This window comes from Neopsephotus bourkii, unplaced genomic scaffold (assembly GCF_033783945.1).
Source record: "Neopsephotus bourkii isolate Nb327-2 ecotype Australia unplaced genomic scaffold, CSIRO-AGI_Nbou_v1 NB_1589, whole genome shotgun sequence".
In the NCBI taxonomy this organism is placed as follows: domain Eukaryota; kingdom Metazoa; phylum Chordata; class Aves; order Psittaciformes; family Psittacidae; genus Neopsephotus; species Neopsephotus bourkii.
This window is the reverse complement of record NW_026902065.1, coordinates 4,494,189-4,512,795: the sequence shown is the minus strand read 5'-3', so window position 1 is coordinate 4,512,795 and position 18,607 is coordinate 4,494,189. Positions and strand designations below refer to the sequence as shown.

Below are 18,607 nucleotides of genomic sequence, written 5' to 3'. Positions count from 1 at the left end.
TGTTGGGGCCTCTCTCGTAATGTTTGAGTGATCGGGGTTGGTAATATTCTGAGTATGCCTAGCTGCTCTTGTGCGTGTGACAAGGCCTTTACAGGAAAAGCCTACAGCTGTGCTCCACCTTTGTACTCCCAGAAAATCCCTCCCTACAAATTAACCTATCTATAGATATCTGTAGATCTTTGTGTCACAACTCATGCTATAAAGGGCAAGGGATACCATCTTTTATATAGGCAAAATTGCTAGGGAACCCCCTGCAGAGCACTATGGTTTATGTGCTTTTCTGGCTTGAAAGTGCTCTTTTGTGTTGAATGATTCAGCAAATCTTTGTGGGTGCCACCTTTGCAGACTAGATGGAATGGTCCCCATGTCAAGGCTGACTCAAATCCAAGTAGGTGCCACTGTGTTGGCCAGGTTCCCCTGCACCCCAGGGCTTTTGTGACTTGATGCAGGATAGAGCTTTGAAAAAGAAGGAGAAAAGGTAAAATGCTAGGTATTAAAGTAGTGTGGCTGTGAGTGAAATCATAGTGCAGAGGTGAGGTGTGGGGAATTGTAAAAATAAGGGTATCCTTGGAAATATGGTGAGGCAGCCAGGTACTGAGACAGGAAAGGTCAGGTTCAAGAAGCAAAATATCCTTGAGAAGCAAGAGAAAAAGAACAGCAAATTGGTCCTCACACCAAGGTTGTTGTTGAACTGTGAGGTAATAAATAAATAAAGGCCAAAGCAGCTTACTCATAAAGCAGAAGAAATTGTGAGCAATACTTTCCATTTGCCTTCCGCATAAAGTCTTATATCATCCTAAAACATGCTAGAAATGACCTTGGTCAGATTACAAATGAATCCTGTATTTTCTCACTGCTGACCCTGTGACTTCATCCTGCAGCTTTTTGGGTTGTGCTTTTTTTTCCCCTTCACTCTCATGGGCTCACAAGGGCCAGTGATTCAGTATGTGCCAAGGGGCCTCCTACCCAAGGCAGTGCTCCCCATGATGGCTGTGCTTCCCAGGCTTCATCCTCAGGTGGTGCAAATCGGTACAGTTCCTCTGACTCCATGATTCAGGGCTCTGCTAAAGGAGACCATGAATGGCCTCCTTGTGGCCTCCTGAACTGAATGCTGTTCTTTATAAACTGTTCTCCAGTATGCATCTTTAATCATCAGAAAGGCCCAGGTCTTGGTTTCTCTTCAGTTTGTGTGGATCACTTGGACACTAATAATCGCAGAAGAATTCCATAAAAAGAATTAATATTTTTGTTTTACTTCCTGGGATTAAGGACAGGAAGGCTGTCTTGGAGGATGTCCTGGTGGAGTTTTTCCACTGGCCTTTTTTTTTATTGGAAACGTTCCCACAATTTGGGTACAGTTTGAGTGTCATTACAGAGGTCCAGTTGGCCATCAAATAACCTACTGTGCTTATCAGTGTAATCAGGACCAAGTCATTGTGTGAAGTAAATCATAAACAGATGGACAGCAGTGCCATGCTGCTCTACAAAGGGTAGAGGAAAGCAAAGATACGAAACGGTGCCAGAACATGACACCATGATGGCTTCACTAAATCTAAGCGTGAACAGGCTTAGGGAAATTTCTGCGTTCCCAGATGGGGAAGAGATAAAGTAAGGGAAGAAAAGGAAAGAAATTGTTGAATGGGCATCTGCCAGGATTCATCGCAGCAGCTTTATCTAAATATCTAGAGAGGTTTGTCATAGGATAGTGTCATGGTAGCAGACACCCTTGCTCACAGCCAGCTCCCCACTGAGCTTGGGGTAGTGGGGTTTGGACTGGCGTGTAGTTGTTGGGTTTTTTTTTTGTAAAGATCCCCTTCATGCATTGGAGGGAGAAAATACAGAAGCTGTCTCAAGTGCTATCAAGTTTTTTCACGTACCAATTGTAAATTGCTTTGTTGTACCCAAGGCAGTCAGCACTTTCCAAAGGGAGCAGAAGAGGAAAAGGCATTAAATAGCTTTAGTCAGAAGAGAATTTTTACCCCTTTTGCATATTTTCAGCTAAATGTGAGAAGTTTCAACAGGAGCAAACTTTCCCCTCATGCCTTGTAGAAAGGGTATATGCTAAAGTTTGGAGCTACAATTGAATGTGGCTTTGACTTGTAGATTTACCTGTACGAGGTAGGAGGTGCAGAAGTCCACAGCAAGGAACTGGAGCTTTGACACCAGAAAAGCTGCTTTGTTGTCTGTAATTTTAGTACCATTAGTTTCTCAAGGACAAGCTGAACCCTGAGTTATGATCTTGGCAGCTAAAAACAAACAAAGCTACTTTTTGTTTAAGAGATATTTAAATGCCATGGAACAGATTTCTTTCTTCTTTCGGTCACTTTAAGTCTATGCATTTGGAGCAGTATTTGCCTGTTTACTTACAGGAGTCATGCTGAGGCTGAAAAAATACCAAGCTGCTTACAAAGGCTCCAGTTGCTGGGTGCTCAAATCTTGAGGTTGTAAATTTATGGCCTCAGTCTTCAGCACCTCTGCTGGCCCGTTGTGTACAGGGAGGGAATATTTACCAGGAGCACCTCACACTCACACATGCGTTTGGAAGATGACCAACTAATTAATGTTTGCTAAGCTCTGAGTGTACCTCAGGGGAAAAACAACTATGGAAAGGCAAAGTTTTATTATTGTTGTACTGCACCTAATGTACATAAAATGTTTTCATGGCATCAGGCACTGCATAAACGTTGTATGGTATTAAAACTGACCTGCCCTTGTCAGAGCAAATAATAATTATGCTGAGTGATGGGGAAATCTTGCAGTTTCTTTGCTGTGAATGTTTGCCTGTTTACTAATTCAGAAAAGGTCTCATCAAGAAACTGCTGAAGCCAATGACTTAAGCAGCCACTGGCTCCAGCCCATATTTAAGTATCTGCAGAAGGGCGAATTACTGAAGTAATTTATTTTGTGTGAAGCTCTGCTCTCCTCATAGGTTGGATTGTGCTCTCTAGGGCATATTTCCCTAAACTGCAGGCCTGGGGCTGAGTCACCTCTCAGTCCATAAGGCTGCCAAGCATACGAGACCATAGAGATGAAGGTCTACTGAAGAGGACCACTATATAGCCCATATGATAGCCTCTATATGCAGCACAAAAATTCATGCTGATGTCTTTTAATATAAACGTAATGTGAGGAAATGAAGATTTGATTAAACTAAGCACACAGGCCTTTTATATGCAAGTCCCTAATTTAAAGCACTGTCACCTCCATACAGAAAATACCAGCTGGAGCAGGAATGATTAAATTAAATCATCTGGCTCTTATGTGATACCATGAATGTCTGCTGAGAAGGGAAAAAAAAATCCCTCCTCTTTATTCCTCTGGATCTGCTGCAACCATCAAGGGACACTTCTACAGCAGGAAGGATTAAGTCTTGCATGAACTTTAGTGCTTAATGTGCTTTGGACTGGTGACATGCCCTTCGGACAGACCTACCCCAGTTTTATAATTCTCTTTCTCAGCCTTTTGGGCCTCTGGCAGTCCTTTCTCCTGTTTAATTTCCTCCTTGCCTCCCTCCCAGTGGGATCCTTTACCATTCAGCATTTCTGCCACCCAAGTAGAAATTTTGATTGTGTCAGACAAGTGTAGAAAGAGAGACTTTGGAGCCTTGGTGGGCTGAGGAGAGAACGAGGGGGATTTCCTGGGGGCTGAGTGGTTTTTAAGGAGGTGAGAAAAAGGCAGTCTCCGTGTCTCTGATGGGCTTAGCTTGCTGCAATGCATGGCCAGGGATTATATCACATCCACAGCTGAAGCAAGGCACACATTGCATACAGGTAGGGAGCCACTCTGGGAGAGGAGCTGCCCTCCTCCACCAAACAAGAGGAAAAAAATAGTGTATCAAGAGTAATTGTATACGAAAAGCTGCCTGGCTGGGCACTATCAGCACACTGCGTACCTGCCCCTTCCTTCATGACTTAGTTGCCCAGTTTCACTCCCAGTCATTTATTCACTTTTTGTTTTAAGGGCACCCATTTCTCTTGGCATGGGAATCTGGGACTAGGTGGAGTTGACAAATACACAAAGTTGAGATTGAAACAGGTTATTTTTTTCCCTTTCTTTTCCTTTGTAACTTGCCTCATAGAAGGATTTTCTTAGTGATTTTCTTTTCTTTTCCGCCTTTATTTTCCAGACCTTCTACCTGATGGCACTCATTCTGTTCTTGCTGATCACCATGTGTCAGTTGTAATGTAGGTGGAAGAGAATTTCTGACTGTTTTGGTGGCAGCTTTTGTGTTTATCTGTTTGGTTTTGGGACACTGTTCAGTTTCAGGAAGTATTTTTATCTCACAGAAATTTCCTTGTGAATAGTGAGGCTACAAAGAACTTGTTTTAGCACCACCAAAGCTACTGGAGGTAGTGCAGGTCTGTCTTCTGTCAGGAGCTGAAGTCTTTGATTTGAAAACCAAAGTAACATTAAAGAGAGTCAACACTGGTGTAACTTTATACTTTCTGGCTCTTTCCCCAGCAATATTTGGTACATACTTAGAACCGCATTTTCCTCTCCCTTAACACTGATACAACCCCAGGGAGCTGTGTGGATTTGCACCAAAGTAACAGAGGGAATTTGGCTGCAAGGTCTGCATGTAATGTGGTTATCAGTGCATAACTGGTGCACCAGCCTTTCCCACCACCTCTGAACTCGACCTGTGAATCGGCATCTGCCTCTGCCTGTGCTCATCCAACTTGCATGGTGATGGACACAGCAAGAGGGTGGATTTAGAGGAGGTATGAGTGTGACTAGCAGGTGATTAGAACAAAGAGATTTAATACTAAGTTTATCTGGCACACACAGTCTTTAGGAGCGGGAAGGAGGTTGTTTGAGATATCTGAAGAACTGAGTGCTGTTGCAGCTTGGGAAGTGCCTCTGTGAGCAGAGTAAAGCTCCCAAACCCAGTGAGCACCCACCAGGGGTGGGGGTGAGAGCCTTCGTGCTGCATTTCCATTTGAATGACAACCCAAGCAGATGAGAGGTGGCAGGTAACCAGTGTGAAATAAAGAAATAAAGGCAAAGCTTGGGAATACATGTTTTGGATAGCCTTTGCTTCCTTCTGAGGAAAGAGTCGTGAGGGGATGAAGCTGAGGGCTTGCTTTAATGTTCATTTCTGAGACCATGCGAGGAGGTACAATGCTGCTGGTGAGGCTTTAGTGCTACCAAGGTGTGCTGTAAGAACTCATGAGGAGAAGTGCTAGGCAGCTCAGGAAGCCTGTTTTTATTGCATCTTAATCTGGACATCAGGCTTGTTCTCCTATTTTTCATTCCTGAACTTTGTTCTGAATTCTACAGTCAAGAACTTTGTATTTTGCTAGAAGATACCTTTCTGTAGAACTCTGTCACTGGAAATGGCCTAACAGTGTGTCTTAAAGCAACACTTTCTTCCATGCCCTGCCTCCTAGGACAAGTGGCACTTGGGATATTCAGGGTCCTGTTTTGCCATCAGTAAGGGTTGGTTCTGCCTGGTGCCATACCTCAAGGAGACATCTCACTTGGCCACCATTCACAGGGTGGACAGAAGGTGGCAGTGGGAGAGGTTTCGAACTAAGTATCTCATGAGGACTGCCTTCAGCAGTGTTTTTTAGTATTTGGTCCAAGGTCTGAGGATAAAGCCAAGAATTTTATTTTTCTTTTTTCTTCATCAACTTCATCCCTATTTTGCTCCCTGGCATTTTAGGGAGGTTTTAGTTTGGTGCTTTACAGGGATTCCAATATGTTGTTGTGGAAAACGCAAAACAGGAAACAAGCTTTCTTTAAGCAAGTTAAAGATAGGTGCCTGTTAAACTATCCCACCACTTCTGTTCATTGATCTGCATTTTGAGTGCTGTCCTGTCTCTAACCTCTCCTTTCTTGATATGATTGTTAGCAAGGTTGTCATGGGGCAACCCTAACTTAACACAGTATTCTTGCCTTTCTTCCCTCTCTCCCCAGCTGAGTGTGACATACAGCCTCTAGTTCTGCTAGGGGATAAGCAGCTGTAGAGGTGACCAAAGAAAGGTTAAAACCTCAGGCAGAATCTTTGATCTATCAGCAGCTTTTGGTTTGTTTGATCAAGAAACATTATTGACCTGTTTGTGACTCCTGGCTATGTCTGTGGTCTGAATAGCTCTTTGGGCAGTTTGAAAGGGAGTGTGTAAGATTCACTGGGGTGGCGCTGGCTTGGTTTTAACTCACTGCCTCCTACTCCATTGCTATCAAAGTCTGCATTTTGGGCAAGGGAAGAGCTGATGTGGGCTGTGTGGCTATGCATACACAGATAATTCATGTATCTGCATTTGCACTTGAGCAGATCTGCATGTCATCCCTCTGACATGGACTTTGTCACAGTCACACCTGCCCATGAGGCATTTGATTGGGATTGCAGTTCCTCAGAAACTGCAGCCAGTTCAGTATAAGGCCATGACTCAGCAGTGCTAGTTATGAAGAATGTGGCCTCTGCAGCCTTTGCTGCTTCCAAATTGATTTCAGGTGCACGTCACACTGTCAGACTCACAAAATTTCTCCTGATTTTTTTTTTCATTTCTGGCTGCTGAGCATCACCAGACCATGACCAATAGGATAAGTGGAAATCTCTTATTCACTGATGTGTACTTGGATTACCATTCCCAAAACAAACATGGTAGAGGAGCATCTGTGCCTCACTCAGCACCTACTTTCTGGAAAAGTTAGTATCTTGTCTTCAGCTGTCTCTGAAGATGGGTTCATGCTGGACGTCTGTATAGAAGCAACTGAGGTGCAGGCATATGTTCCCTTCTGCTGACTTGGCTGTGGTGACGCTAACCGTAGCCAGCAAAGAAGAGCAAGCAACTGGGAACAGTAACATCTCAAACTGCAGCAGAAAGATTGGCCAGACCTCTCCTGTCAGCACTTGGATTCCCTTGATGTTCATTGAGGAATTAAAAGTTAACTGAGGGTGGTGGCAAAAAATAGATTTGCCTGCCTAGAAAACGTTAAAGCTGAAAAAATGTTAATACTGAAAAGCAGAGGTGGATCTGAAGGCACTTATCTCTCTTGGAATTTATATGGGGATTAAAACACACATCATCCTTGTAGCACATACGCAATTTTATAATCACTTCTTTTGTGTCACCTCAGGGTACTCTGTGGGGTGAAGAATTAATTTCCCACCTCTTTCTAAGGAATAGAGTCCTAGGATTTGCTGTCAGTCATAAAGGAGAGTGTGTGGCCAAACTAGATGTTTTCTGGACCTCAGAAGTGATTGAACAGGCTGGGATGGGTGAAAGGTGTACCACCACACTTCTGGAAATCAAACTGGGGAAACGTGCGTACAGAGAAATGCCACAAGATGCTATATGGCCATTTCACTTCCACGCCAACAGGGAAAGATGCATTAGCCAAACTGCTGTGCAAAGCAGTGGCTGAAAAATTAAAATAGAGGATGTTTAATTACATGCAATGCGGTGCCTCCTTTCTCCCCCCACATCTCTACTTGTTACAGAAAGGAATCTCCCTCTTAATGAAAAAGCACCTAATCTTAAGTAACAGGCAGGGGGTTAAAGTGGCATCTTTATGCAACACCACCCCCCACCCCAGCAAAACTGCCAGCAGTTGAAAGATATAAATAGGGACATTTTGGGAGAAAAGCATATTCAAGTTCCTTTGAAATGTGCTTGGATAAAGAAATATTTTGAAGAGCGGGAGTGGAAAAACAAATGGAAAATATTTTCTTTGAAAGGGAGAAAAAAAAAGCATCAAACTGTCCTTCCTAAATAGAGATACTTGGCTGGTGTGTACTTTATGCAGCTGTAGGTCAGACCTTGCAAACAAGTACTAAATTAGGTTCAACTACTTTGATGCTAAAAGCATGGAAGTGCCAGTAATTAAGTTGCATCAAATGTAGGAAATGACTGATGTGTCTGCCATGCTGAAGATAGCAGAGTTCACTGTGCTGCCATTTGACTGACCCCTTTTTATTTATGTAAGCAAAAGGAATTTTCTTCTAAGGAAAATCAGATGGTTTTACACCTTTCTTTTGTTTTCTGAACAGCTAATCCCCTAAAGGTATAGAAGCTATTTGAAAGAGCAAATCAAAGCCACCATAATTTAGTGTTTTATTATTTGTTGATGTATGGTTTGATTTAGTGGCTACTTATTATATCAGGTTACCATATAATTATCTTAATTATTGACTCCAAAGTAAGTAGAGGGATTATGAGAGAGACAGGAAGGCCCAGTGGAAAGAGCATGGCTCAGAGAATCGAACACATCGCAGTGTGCTCTTGGCTCCACCATTCCTTTACTCTGAGCCTGAACTCTTCCCTCAGCCATGAAATCAGGAGGCATTGCAGGGACAGGACTCAGATGCTGACACAGGATTCAAAGAGATGCAGGAGAGCAGTATAAAAAAAGACAGAGGGAAGTTCAGAAAGAGATATGTAAAATTGGCAAAAAATGAATAAAAAATGAATACACACCACAGCATGCATTGTCATCGAAGCATGGAGCAAACTATGTAGTCGTGGAGAAAGGTGGTTTCGCCACAAAGACCTGAAATTTGAGTCTAATCACGGTTCATTTCCAGCCTCTGCTACCAATTTCCCATGTGAAATCAGGTAGCCCTTGGATCCCTTTCTGCAAAACAAAGCTGATAAAAATCATCCTCCTGTCTTTGTTTTTAGCTACTCACATTATCGGAGCACAGCTCCTAGCACAGCCTTCAGCCATGGTTCTCATGGCATTGTGGCCATTTGCGGCTTTTAGTCTCCTGGTCCTTTTTCTGATAACCATCGACCTAAACCAAAGGGTTGAGTTAGTAGACACTACTGCAATAAAACAGCAACATTGAAAGGCTGTCAGTGCAGTCTGTGCTTCCTGTATTGATAATATTTGACATATACTGACAAAATACTTCATCTATTGACAAACTGAGTTGCATCTTTTTCTCTGCGATAGAAGCAGACACACTGCTTCTGCTCAGCCTGTGCAAATTACTTTTTCTGCTTTTCTTTTTCTTTCGTGAGCCCCAAACCGGGGATAATAGAATGTATCTATTTCCTGCCTAGAAAAGATCAGTTAATGTGAAATGGTGCATGGTGGCTTAGTGCTGAATAAGTGGGATACTCTAATCCAGCAAGGTATCCTTGTTCTATTGTACGCCTTTTCTGCATACCATCTGGAGTTGTTCTCTGCTTAGTATTTTCAGTATGTACCATATGTTTTTGCATGAAAATTCAATAAAATATGCATTATACATGAAAAGTGCTGTAGTAAATAAAGGAAGGATGGAATCCAGTCCCCTTCATGAACGGCAGGGGCCCCAAATCTTCATAAAAGGTTTAGTCTAGTCTGACGTCTGTGCTTTTCTCCAATTTACTCTGTGTCAGTCTTTAGGAGATGCTCTAATTTAAAACAAAACTCTGCTTTCCTGGCGAGGTTATTAGATGTACTTTGGCTGCCCTCTGCTGAGAGCACTGAATAAGGCAGGGGAATTGTCCTTTTACCAGGGAAAGAAAAAGTGGGAGAAATTCTCTGTCCATGCACCGAGTGGTATCACTGCTGCTGATGGTCATCTGTGGTTTGGTGTCTGTCACTGCTGCTTGGCAGAGGGCAAAGTCTTCCAAGCTACAGTCCTGTTTGGGTTTTAGTGCCCCCCAGTTGTTGTCAAGGGGCAGGTGCTTTTGTAGACTAAAGGACCGTGTGTTTGGGCTCAGGCATTTGCCTGCTATGCAAAATTAAGCAGCGTTACACAAGGGGCATCCATGGAAGAAAAGAGGCTTCTCTCCCCAGGCACTATTGCAGTCCTTCCAAGTGAGATTTGAGCTGTACTTCAGCCCCCTCTAGTCCCTGTCTACTCATCAGTGCAGTTCACCACTGTGGGCTGTTCCTCATCAGGGTGCCTGTTCCTTCCAGTGCCATCTCCCACCCCTCTGCAGGCATCACAGCATTAGCACTTTGGTTCATTTCTATAACTGGGAAAGGGTTTGCTCCAACCTCAACAAGAATAAGTGAAGGACCTGTTATTTCTTGTGAACAAAGCGCTCCTGGTCTGCCATGCTCTTGTCTTTGGGAAGACACAAGGGTCCTGTGAACATTTTAGTGCATGTATGAAACAGCAGCTCTGTTGTAGCTATTAATGCTCTCTGTAATACTCTGTTTTTAATAATTCCTAGCAAGCTGATTTATTATTATATATTCAGTTGGGCTGCACACCAAAGCATTTTGATGATGAAATGAATGTTATGCACACATTTAATTACTGCCCACATTTTTGTATAATTTTATCATTTACTGTTTTAGATGAGACATCAAGTTCTTCTACAGGAAAAATGCCCAGTAAAAAAAAATGGATGATTTAAAAGCTAATCTGACATGAGTTTGGCACTTAAATGTGAGAAAATGTAATTGTTCCTTCTCCTTGCCTTTTCAGATGCTTCCTGATTACAGCAATGTACAAGAACTCCCTTATCTGGACATGGTGATTGCAGAGACACTGCGCATGTACCCACCTGCATTCAGGTATTCTTTTTCGTTCCACTTTTGATTCCACAGGGTAGATTCCTAGCTCTATAAAATGGTAATCTGCTGTTGGAAGATCAATGTGCCCTTGGTCTCTGTGCCAACGTCAATACTGCTTGTGCATTTGAAAGATATAAAATAGTCTATTGAAGGAAAACTGGCCAATACTGGTGTTTCTAAAGCACTTTTTTACAACATACAGGCCAAGATTGTTTCCTCACCCTTCTTCACATCCCCCAAGGTTAGAGGATGGAGCCATTTTGCAGCAGGACGGGCTGCAAAGCTGGATGGTGCTGCTTCCATATGCCTCAGGCTTCGGGAATATGGAGAAAGACCTACCCTAGCCTGTTTGTCATTAAAGCCCTGATTTGTGGAAGTGTTGCAGGCTCAGAAAGCTGTATTTTACATGTGTGTTTGACTTGGGCCCCTACTGATTTGCACTTTGTGCTGTATTATACTGATATAACTAAATGTAGCTAATGACTACATCCATTATATTTTGAAAGTTTTGCCCCAATTCACACAAGACTAATCTTACTAAGTTATACTGATGAACTAAAGACCAGGGGAAATAAGCTAGAAACCTGATGATTGTCAAATTTCCAAGTTATCACAAGATAAATTCAAATGTTAAGAATTGAGCTTTTCAAAGCGGCCAGCCAGTTGCACTGCTCCTTATGAAGCTGGGGAAAATGTGGAAAGGAGACAAAACTGAACTTGCTGTGAGAGCCTTTGAAAAGTTTATCCCATGATAGCAAGCACCTTAAGAGAAAAGAGCTTAAAATCATACTGTCTTTTATACGTTCACAAAGATCAGAAGTCAGGAGTTTTCCATGGATGTCTGCAGAATAGTTCAGAGACAAACAAAAAATACTGTCATAGATATTTGCTCTTGGATGAGATGACTGGGCTTTACTATATTATACATGGTGTAATGTAAGTGGAAATTGTTTTGCCAGTTAAAGCATCGGAGATCTTTGAGCTTCAGCTGAAACACTGGGAAACAATCAATGTTTGTCAGATAGGAAATAGAATGAGAATGGAGCAAAGTTGTTCCAAAGTTTCATTTGGCATTGTCAGTGGTGTTTATTGATTTGGCTTTTATTCTGATGGATGTGGAACGGATAGGACAGCCCAGTACCTCAGAAAGATGTTAATTGCTTGTGACAAAGATAATGCTGAGTTACGGGAAAATTCAGTAGCAGCCAAGCTTATTATAAAATGAGTTGTTTTATTAAAAAATGAACTTAATAGCTAGAGAACTTTCTTCCCCAGAACTCATGTTTCCACTATCACCAAATTCATGTAAGGATGAGAAGGATGGCTTGTCAGTGTGTTTTTTTAGCATGCCAGTGTTTTGTTCCAGGTTTGGAGCCTCTTATTTATTTGTCTATAAGAAAGAAAGAGATGTGTGACAGCGAGGAAAGAATGTGTTCCTGTAATGATGCCAGACTGACAGCCCTGAAACTGAAATCTTTGTTCTACTTTTTAGGCACAGTACAGGGAGCAGCAAAGGGAGCTCCTGCATTTGTTCTCACCCCTGTGCTCCAAGCTAGTACTGGGGAATAGCACCTAGGCTGAGATAGCAGGGCACTCGCCTGGGTCTGGGTTAGTTTGAGGTCTGCAGTGACCACGCAAGCACCAAAAGATCTGGATCAGGATCTGCCACCATACGAGTGCACCCACACACCATTTCTTACAAGGTTTACACACCCAAGCTGAGCTTTGGCAGGTGGCTTGTCTTAGTCTTCTTGTCATGGTAAGGTTCCTAAGGACAGTCCTACTCCGTCACCTATCACCACAAGATGTGAGGAAATTGCAGATTTTTGTTGTGAACATCATGCCTGTCTTTGATGAGTGTATGTGAAATAACTTTCCAAAGCTTGTGAATTGGTTGTGTTTTTGTAGCAGCAACAGCAGAACACTTAGCCCTAATATAAAAAACATCCCTTGCAAAGTTTCACTTGCTGTCCCATCGTGGGGAAGCTTCTCAAATAAACAAGCTCAAAATTATATTTGATCCAATTTTCTCCTGAAAGCAAACCAGCATAATCTTTCTGTCTGTTAGAGATGACTGGCACATTTTATCTGCAGTTTTCATAAAGAACCAGCCTAAAAGCAACATTAGCAACAAAATCATAGTTTGACAGTAAATGTTTGGGGAAAGCTAAGCAACCAGAAATTCTTTACTGTTAAAAGGACAAAAGTTAGCCATCTGGGTTGGAGCTGTGTGCTTGTAGGTGGAGATGATCGTAACCAGAGAAGACACTAGCATCAGCAATGGTATTTACCTCCTGGGAATGTGTTACTTCAGAAATCACAGGGTCAGTCCAGCTAAAAGATTGATTTTATGGTTCCTTCCTACTGAGCTTTTACCTTTATTAATCATCTGGGATACATGACACTTACTGTTTCAGGTTCACTCGGGAAGCAGCTAAAGACTGCATAGTGCTGGGGCAGCGTATTCCAGCTGGGGCTGTCATTGAAACTGCAGTTGGACATCTCCACCACAACCCTGAGTTCTGGCCAGAGCCTGAGAAGTTCATCCCTGAGAGGTACATGGGGTTATGCTTTCCATTCTTAGGTTGAAGTCCTTATTTCAACATAGAATCATAGAATGGTTAGGGTTGGAAAGAACCTTAGGGTCATCTAGTTCCAACTGGGCATCTTTAGATCAAAGGCCTGCTTTAAATGCTGCTTTATGCATAAGGGTGGGCAGAGGACTCCATCCTATCCAGTGGACACACCAGATCCTAATGGTCCTTCACAGCCACAGTCACCCACTATTCACCCAAAGCTGAATTTCCACCAAGAGGAGTAGACTTTAATTTAGCTCATAAAGATGTTATTTCCATCAAATACCCGCAGAGGGTGTGAGGTTTGGTCGAGGTTGAAATGTGGTGCAGTGTTTCAGACCTGTTCCCAAATCAGGTGCTGCAAATAGTGTCTCCTCCAGATCCAGAAATTCTGAAGTGAGATAGTATATTCACTGGCATGGAGGTATTCAGGAAACTTGTCCAGCTCCTGACTGGTTTAGAGCAGTCATTTCACCTGAGATCTTATAGTGGTCTAAGTACACTGTACCAGGAGAACCTATCCCCTCTGTTCCCACTGGGAATTTGCTTTCTGTCCCTAAGTTAGGATCCTGGGTTCTTAGATCTGCTTGAGAAGACATTCACATTGAGCATTTATTTGTTCTCTTCAGCTGGGGTCAAGGAGGCACTGTCAGGTTATGTTTTAGTACCCTGCCCTGTCTTACAGATGCTGAGTTGAGCTTACAGGGGGAGTTTTAGCTGATGTGGTGCTGTGTGGAAGCACAATTCAGTTGCATGGGCATCTCTGTTTTAAGCTGTTCTGTGGGCAGTTGCATTAAGTTACCACTATGTTGAAAAGTCTGCTAAGAAAAAAAGTGCATGCTCCACAAACTGGGTGTAAGGCAGACAGCCTAGAACTGGTTTTGCCCAGTAAGACAACATATGTATGGTGTAACTGCATTTGCCCAATGCTCCTTCTGGAGCGAATCTTGGGATATGCTCTGTCAGGTACCTTAGGCCATAAAGAAGAGCAATACCAGGGTTAGAGAAGCTTTTGTTGTGGGAGAATCTTAGCACTAACTAGAACTCTAAGGGTTTTTTGATTTATTCAGAAATGCTGTTTATTCACCACTTTAACAATACTATGAAAGTACATTACAGGGTGAAATAGATAGTGGGGGCTGTAGTCCCCTTGACTTGTATGGTGCTGTTTGTTATGAATCTGAGATGAAATTTCCTTTTGAAGTTTCCCTGAGGAATGAAGCATAATTACTAACTCTCTCCCAGATTGTATTAGTTGGTAACGTTAGTAAGAACTATAAAATAAGATCTTAACAAAAATAAATTAATTCAGCTACAGCCTTTTTTCCCCGTAATATTTCATTTTGAAATCTGCCTCAAGAATAATACAAGGGAAACTTTAAATTTAACAGAATGATATATGGAGGTGAGCAAAGCAAGAACTGCATTAACCTGTTTGCATGAGATATGCAGCAGTGCTCAGTACCTGAGTTAATAGTCCTTTAATCTCAAATTATGGACTTCTGTAGTACTTTTTGCACTAGTATCCCAACCTTATTTAGGATATCTAAGTGTGGGGATGGGATTAGCAGAATACACAGTATTATTTCTTTTCCTAACTTCAAAATATCCTATATTATCTATCCAATATCTGAAGCAGACCTACAAGGATGCCGGAGAGGGACTCTTCATCAGGGACTCTAGCAATAGGACAAGGAGTAATGGGTTTAAATTTAAACAGGGGAAGTTTAGATTGGTTATAAGGAAGAAGTTCTTTACTGTGAGGGTGGTGAGGCACTGGCACAGGTTGCCCAAAGAAATGGTAAATGGTCCATCCCTGGCAGTGTTCAAGACCAGGTTGGATGGGGCCTTGGGTGACATGGTCTACTGCGAGGCGTGCTTGCCCACGGCAGAGGTTTGGAAGTAGATGATCTTAAGGTCCTTTCCAACTTTAATAATTCTGTGATTCTTACACCTTATCTCTTTCTACCCTGCATGAGATCTCCAGGCCATAGCAGTCTAAATTTCTTGCAAACTGTATCCAAACAGATGAGAGATTTTCAGGGATGACCCCATACATAGAGAACAGAGCTTTCATCCACATGCAGAACTGGAAAAGTAGTTTTGTACTACCCGGACAGCTCCAAATACCTTAAGACGTGGGAGGACTATGTATATTTCCAGGCTGATGCCACTGGTGTAAAGGTTTACCTTCTTTTAAGGAACTACTCTGAACAGTGACTCAGCACAGGCCAGGGTGAGGCTCACCTTGTTTATTATGCATTGGCCTTAATAACTTATACTGGCTCAGACTCTGTATTCTCATCTGTACATATTCTGTCCAATGTACATCCATCTTTGCAGATGCTGGCAAACAGATTTCATTTTTTTTCTTTGTACTGCTGTTTAAATAGGAATTTTTATTTCCTTCATTGGAAAAAAAAAAAAAAAGACACATTTCTAGATGGTTGATCAAGTATTTTAAAGCTAGCTAGATGTGGAACTGCATCTGCATACAGACTGACACATTAATCAGCCTTTACAATTGGCTGAGGTACTTAGCTCTAAGAACAGAATTGTGTGCAATTTCAGTGTTTCCCAACTGGGAAACTGGTCCCTTTGGACCAAGAGCAGAGAGAGGGCCTCTACTGAGTTATAACTGTCTTCCATGGCCTAGCCAATCCCATGAGAATTCATCCCCCCTTGCAAGCTACAAAATAAAATTCCCATTGATCTCTTTCTGTGTTGTACAGCAAGGAAGTGATAGTTCAAATTTCAGCCCCTTAGTTTCCTCTTAGCTGTAATCTCTCCCTCATACATGCAAAGGTCGACAGAGATAGCATGTTGGCACCTAAAGTTATCATTCTGCTGAGGGTGGTCATGAAATGAGAGCAATTCATGAAAGACAGATTGAAAGCAATGTCTGTCTGTCCTCTCTTGGAATCACCAGTTGACAAAGGCTCATGGCCGTACGTCGACTAGCTGTTTACTTAAGGGTGTCATCCCCATCAGGACACAACCTGTCAATAGTGCCCTTGACCTGTCTATTAAGACCAATTGAAATAACCACCTTTTGAAATGTGAATTAAAAACATGGAATCAGGAGCAAAAAGCATTTATTGAACCAATTTCCATCTCTGTACCTTCTAGGTTTACAGAGGAGGCTAAGAAGGAACGTCATCCCTTTGCATACCTACCCTTTGGGGGAGGACCCCGCGGCTGCATTGGCATGAAAATGGGATTGCTGGAGACAAAAATCACTCTGCTGAGGATTTTGCAGAAGTTTCAATTTAAGACCTGCCCAGAGACTGAGGTTTGTACAAGCAGACGCTTAAAGGCCACACTTGTCAACTTCAGGGAGTTGACAGTGTTTCCTAGAAAGGATGTCTGACTTGCCTTTGTGACTTCCTCATAGTTTGAGAAAACTGGTAGAGCCACATCCATAATGAGGAGGGACAAGAGGCCTGGACTGCTAATTTTAATCAGAACTTTATTTAACCTTTACAGTTTTTCCAACAAAACAGTTACACAGCCCTGCCTTAATGGAGAGCAGTGTAGCAACACCACAGTCAAAACACCTTGATTTACGTAGGGTGCGAATGGGTTCTTAGCACTTCAGGTTATTCCTATTGCTATATACATTGCACCTGGCACTTACTCAGCAGCAGTAGAGTTTATAGAGTTAACTTCTTTCTGTTCAGATCTGCAGTATACCTGGGCAACTACTGTCTCAGCCTCCGGGTGTAAATTCTGTTTAATATTACACTACCACAGCTTGCTATAGAACAAGTACTTTACAGCTTCCACAGTAATCCTGGTATGAATTGGTCCCCCAGCAAAAATGTCTGTCTGTATATGGGGGTGTTGTACACACATGAACAAATACATACTCCTGTACATAAGATGATCTTTTTTTCTTTCAGATTCCTTTGCAGCTGAAATCAAAAGCCACACTTGGACCAAAAAATGGAGTCTACATCATGTTAGAATCTCGCTAAGAGAAAATGTATATCCCAAAGCCTTCTGGGATGAGACTCCTTGTTCAGTGATTCTCTGGGTATAATTATTTCTCTAAACCCGAAAGACAGGTAGGAGCCTAAGTCCCACTGATGGTCAGTAGGTGGTGCCTCACTGCCCTCCCGTGGGAGAGCCATCCAACCCTTTTTTAGGTGAGACAAGGGCTCCATAGTCTTTCTGGTGGTTTTCAAGTCACTGTGAATAGTACCTGTAAAGAAGCATCCCACTTTCAGTTGCTTTTCTACATCACACTTCCTTTTACTCCTTTTAAGAATGCTTTCTTCATGCTCAACTTCAATAAACGGAGCAGGTGTTGAATGTATGCACAATTTACAATAGATTTTATAATTACAATTGATTATTTCATATATCCTTCCATACACTTCCAAGTCCCTACTTTAGAAAAGAGGCACCACAGTGCAGTTGTAGCAGAAGACCTGGGAGCCAGTGCATTGGATTTTATCATGAGCTCTGCTAAAAATGAAGGCTGAGTCTCCTGCACAATGCTTAATCTCTCCCTGTGTCTGTAAAATGGACGGACTTGCACCTTTTTCATGTTTCTGAAGTAATTTGAAATAAACTTAGATTAACAATTTGCACTAGGTCCATTGCATCAACACAACTGAAGAGAAATGAAATGTTCCCCTGCTTACCAGTTAAGTTCTCGTAGCTAAGCCCAAAGACATGAGGTGACAGCTATTCTGCTGGCTGCTGAACTGCTAGATAGGTGGAAAAGAGATATGTATTTAAAGAAAGCAGGATATCTGGTGGAAATTTAAGGGTAATTTGAAGAAGTTGGTACAACATCTGCTTCATGTTGAGGCCTTTCCTTTCCAAGCGTTGCAGTATCCTTTTCTAGCTTATTGTCTCAAGGAAATTAAAGAGCACTGCATGCATTAGAGCCAATGGCAAGAGAGTCGGATCCAGGACCATCAGTGCCAGCAGCTCACTTGATTCCTTATGTGACCCTGGAGCAGGTCATGTCGCAGGTGACTCGCTCCACTCAGGAAGGAACTTGTCTGATTGCCAGCTGCAACAGTGCCATAGATCCATTCAAGCTGTATGGCTGCATACATGCATCTTCACAGCCAAAGCAGCAGTATGATTTTGTTACTGTAAAAATCAGTTGGAGAAACTCTGTAAGACTCAATTTGGAGTCTTAGAAAGCAGGCGTTCTTTATTGCAGCACTGGGCACACACGCGAATCATTTTGCAAAGGTGACCGCATCCATTTCTTGCCGGCAGCAGCTATATATTCAGCGCATTCATGCGTATTCCCAGTGTTTCCAGGAAAATGATTTACATATTAATGAGATTTCTGGGAACTAATTATAATAACTGTAATTACTCATGCACTTTCTTGCTGCATGGGGGTCTCTGCTGGTCGCCGATAATCTTACAGCATTTACTGAATGACGACAGAGCCTGTGCACATTCGCAAGGTCCTAGTGCCAAGTTAGCAGTTGGTATGTTTTCTTCTGTTCTGTTCCAGTCTTGCTCCACAATGGGCACCAGTCTGCTATCATGAAGACCAGCACCCTTGGTCTTATTTACTGTCTCCTTAGTTCTTA

At 42.4% G+C, this 18,607-nt stretch overlaps 1 protein-coding gene across 8 annotated transcripts in view; it reads left to right on the top strand.

Moving 5' to 3' along the window:
* Nucleotides 1–17,358, top strand: part of TBXAS1 (thromboxane A synthase 1) — a 244,067-nt gene extending 226,709 nt beyond the window's left edge. For 7 of the 8 annotated variants that reach the window (XM_061371924.1, XM_061371923.1, XM_061371931.1 and 4 more), the window contains 4 exons: nt 10,376–10,464; nt 12,882–13,019; nt 16,170–16,332; nt 16,943–17,358. In XM_061371924.1, coding sequence (XP_061227908.1) covers nt 10,376–10,464; nt 12,882–13,019; nt 16,170–16,332; nt 16,943–17,017 — 465 coding nt within the window. In that variant the 3' untranslated portion in view covers nt 17,018–17,358. The remainder of the gene's footprint in view (nt 1–10,375; nt 10,465–12,881; nt 13,020–16,169; nt 16,333–16,942) is intronic. The other variant, XM_061371926.1, reaches the window with a different exon arrangement.
* Nucleotides 17,359–18,607: the final 1,249 nt, after the last annotated feature.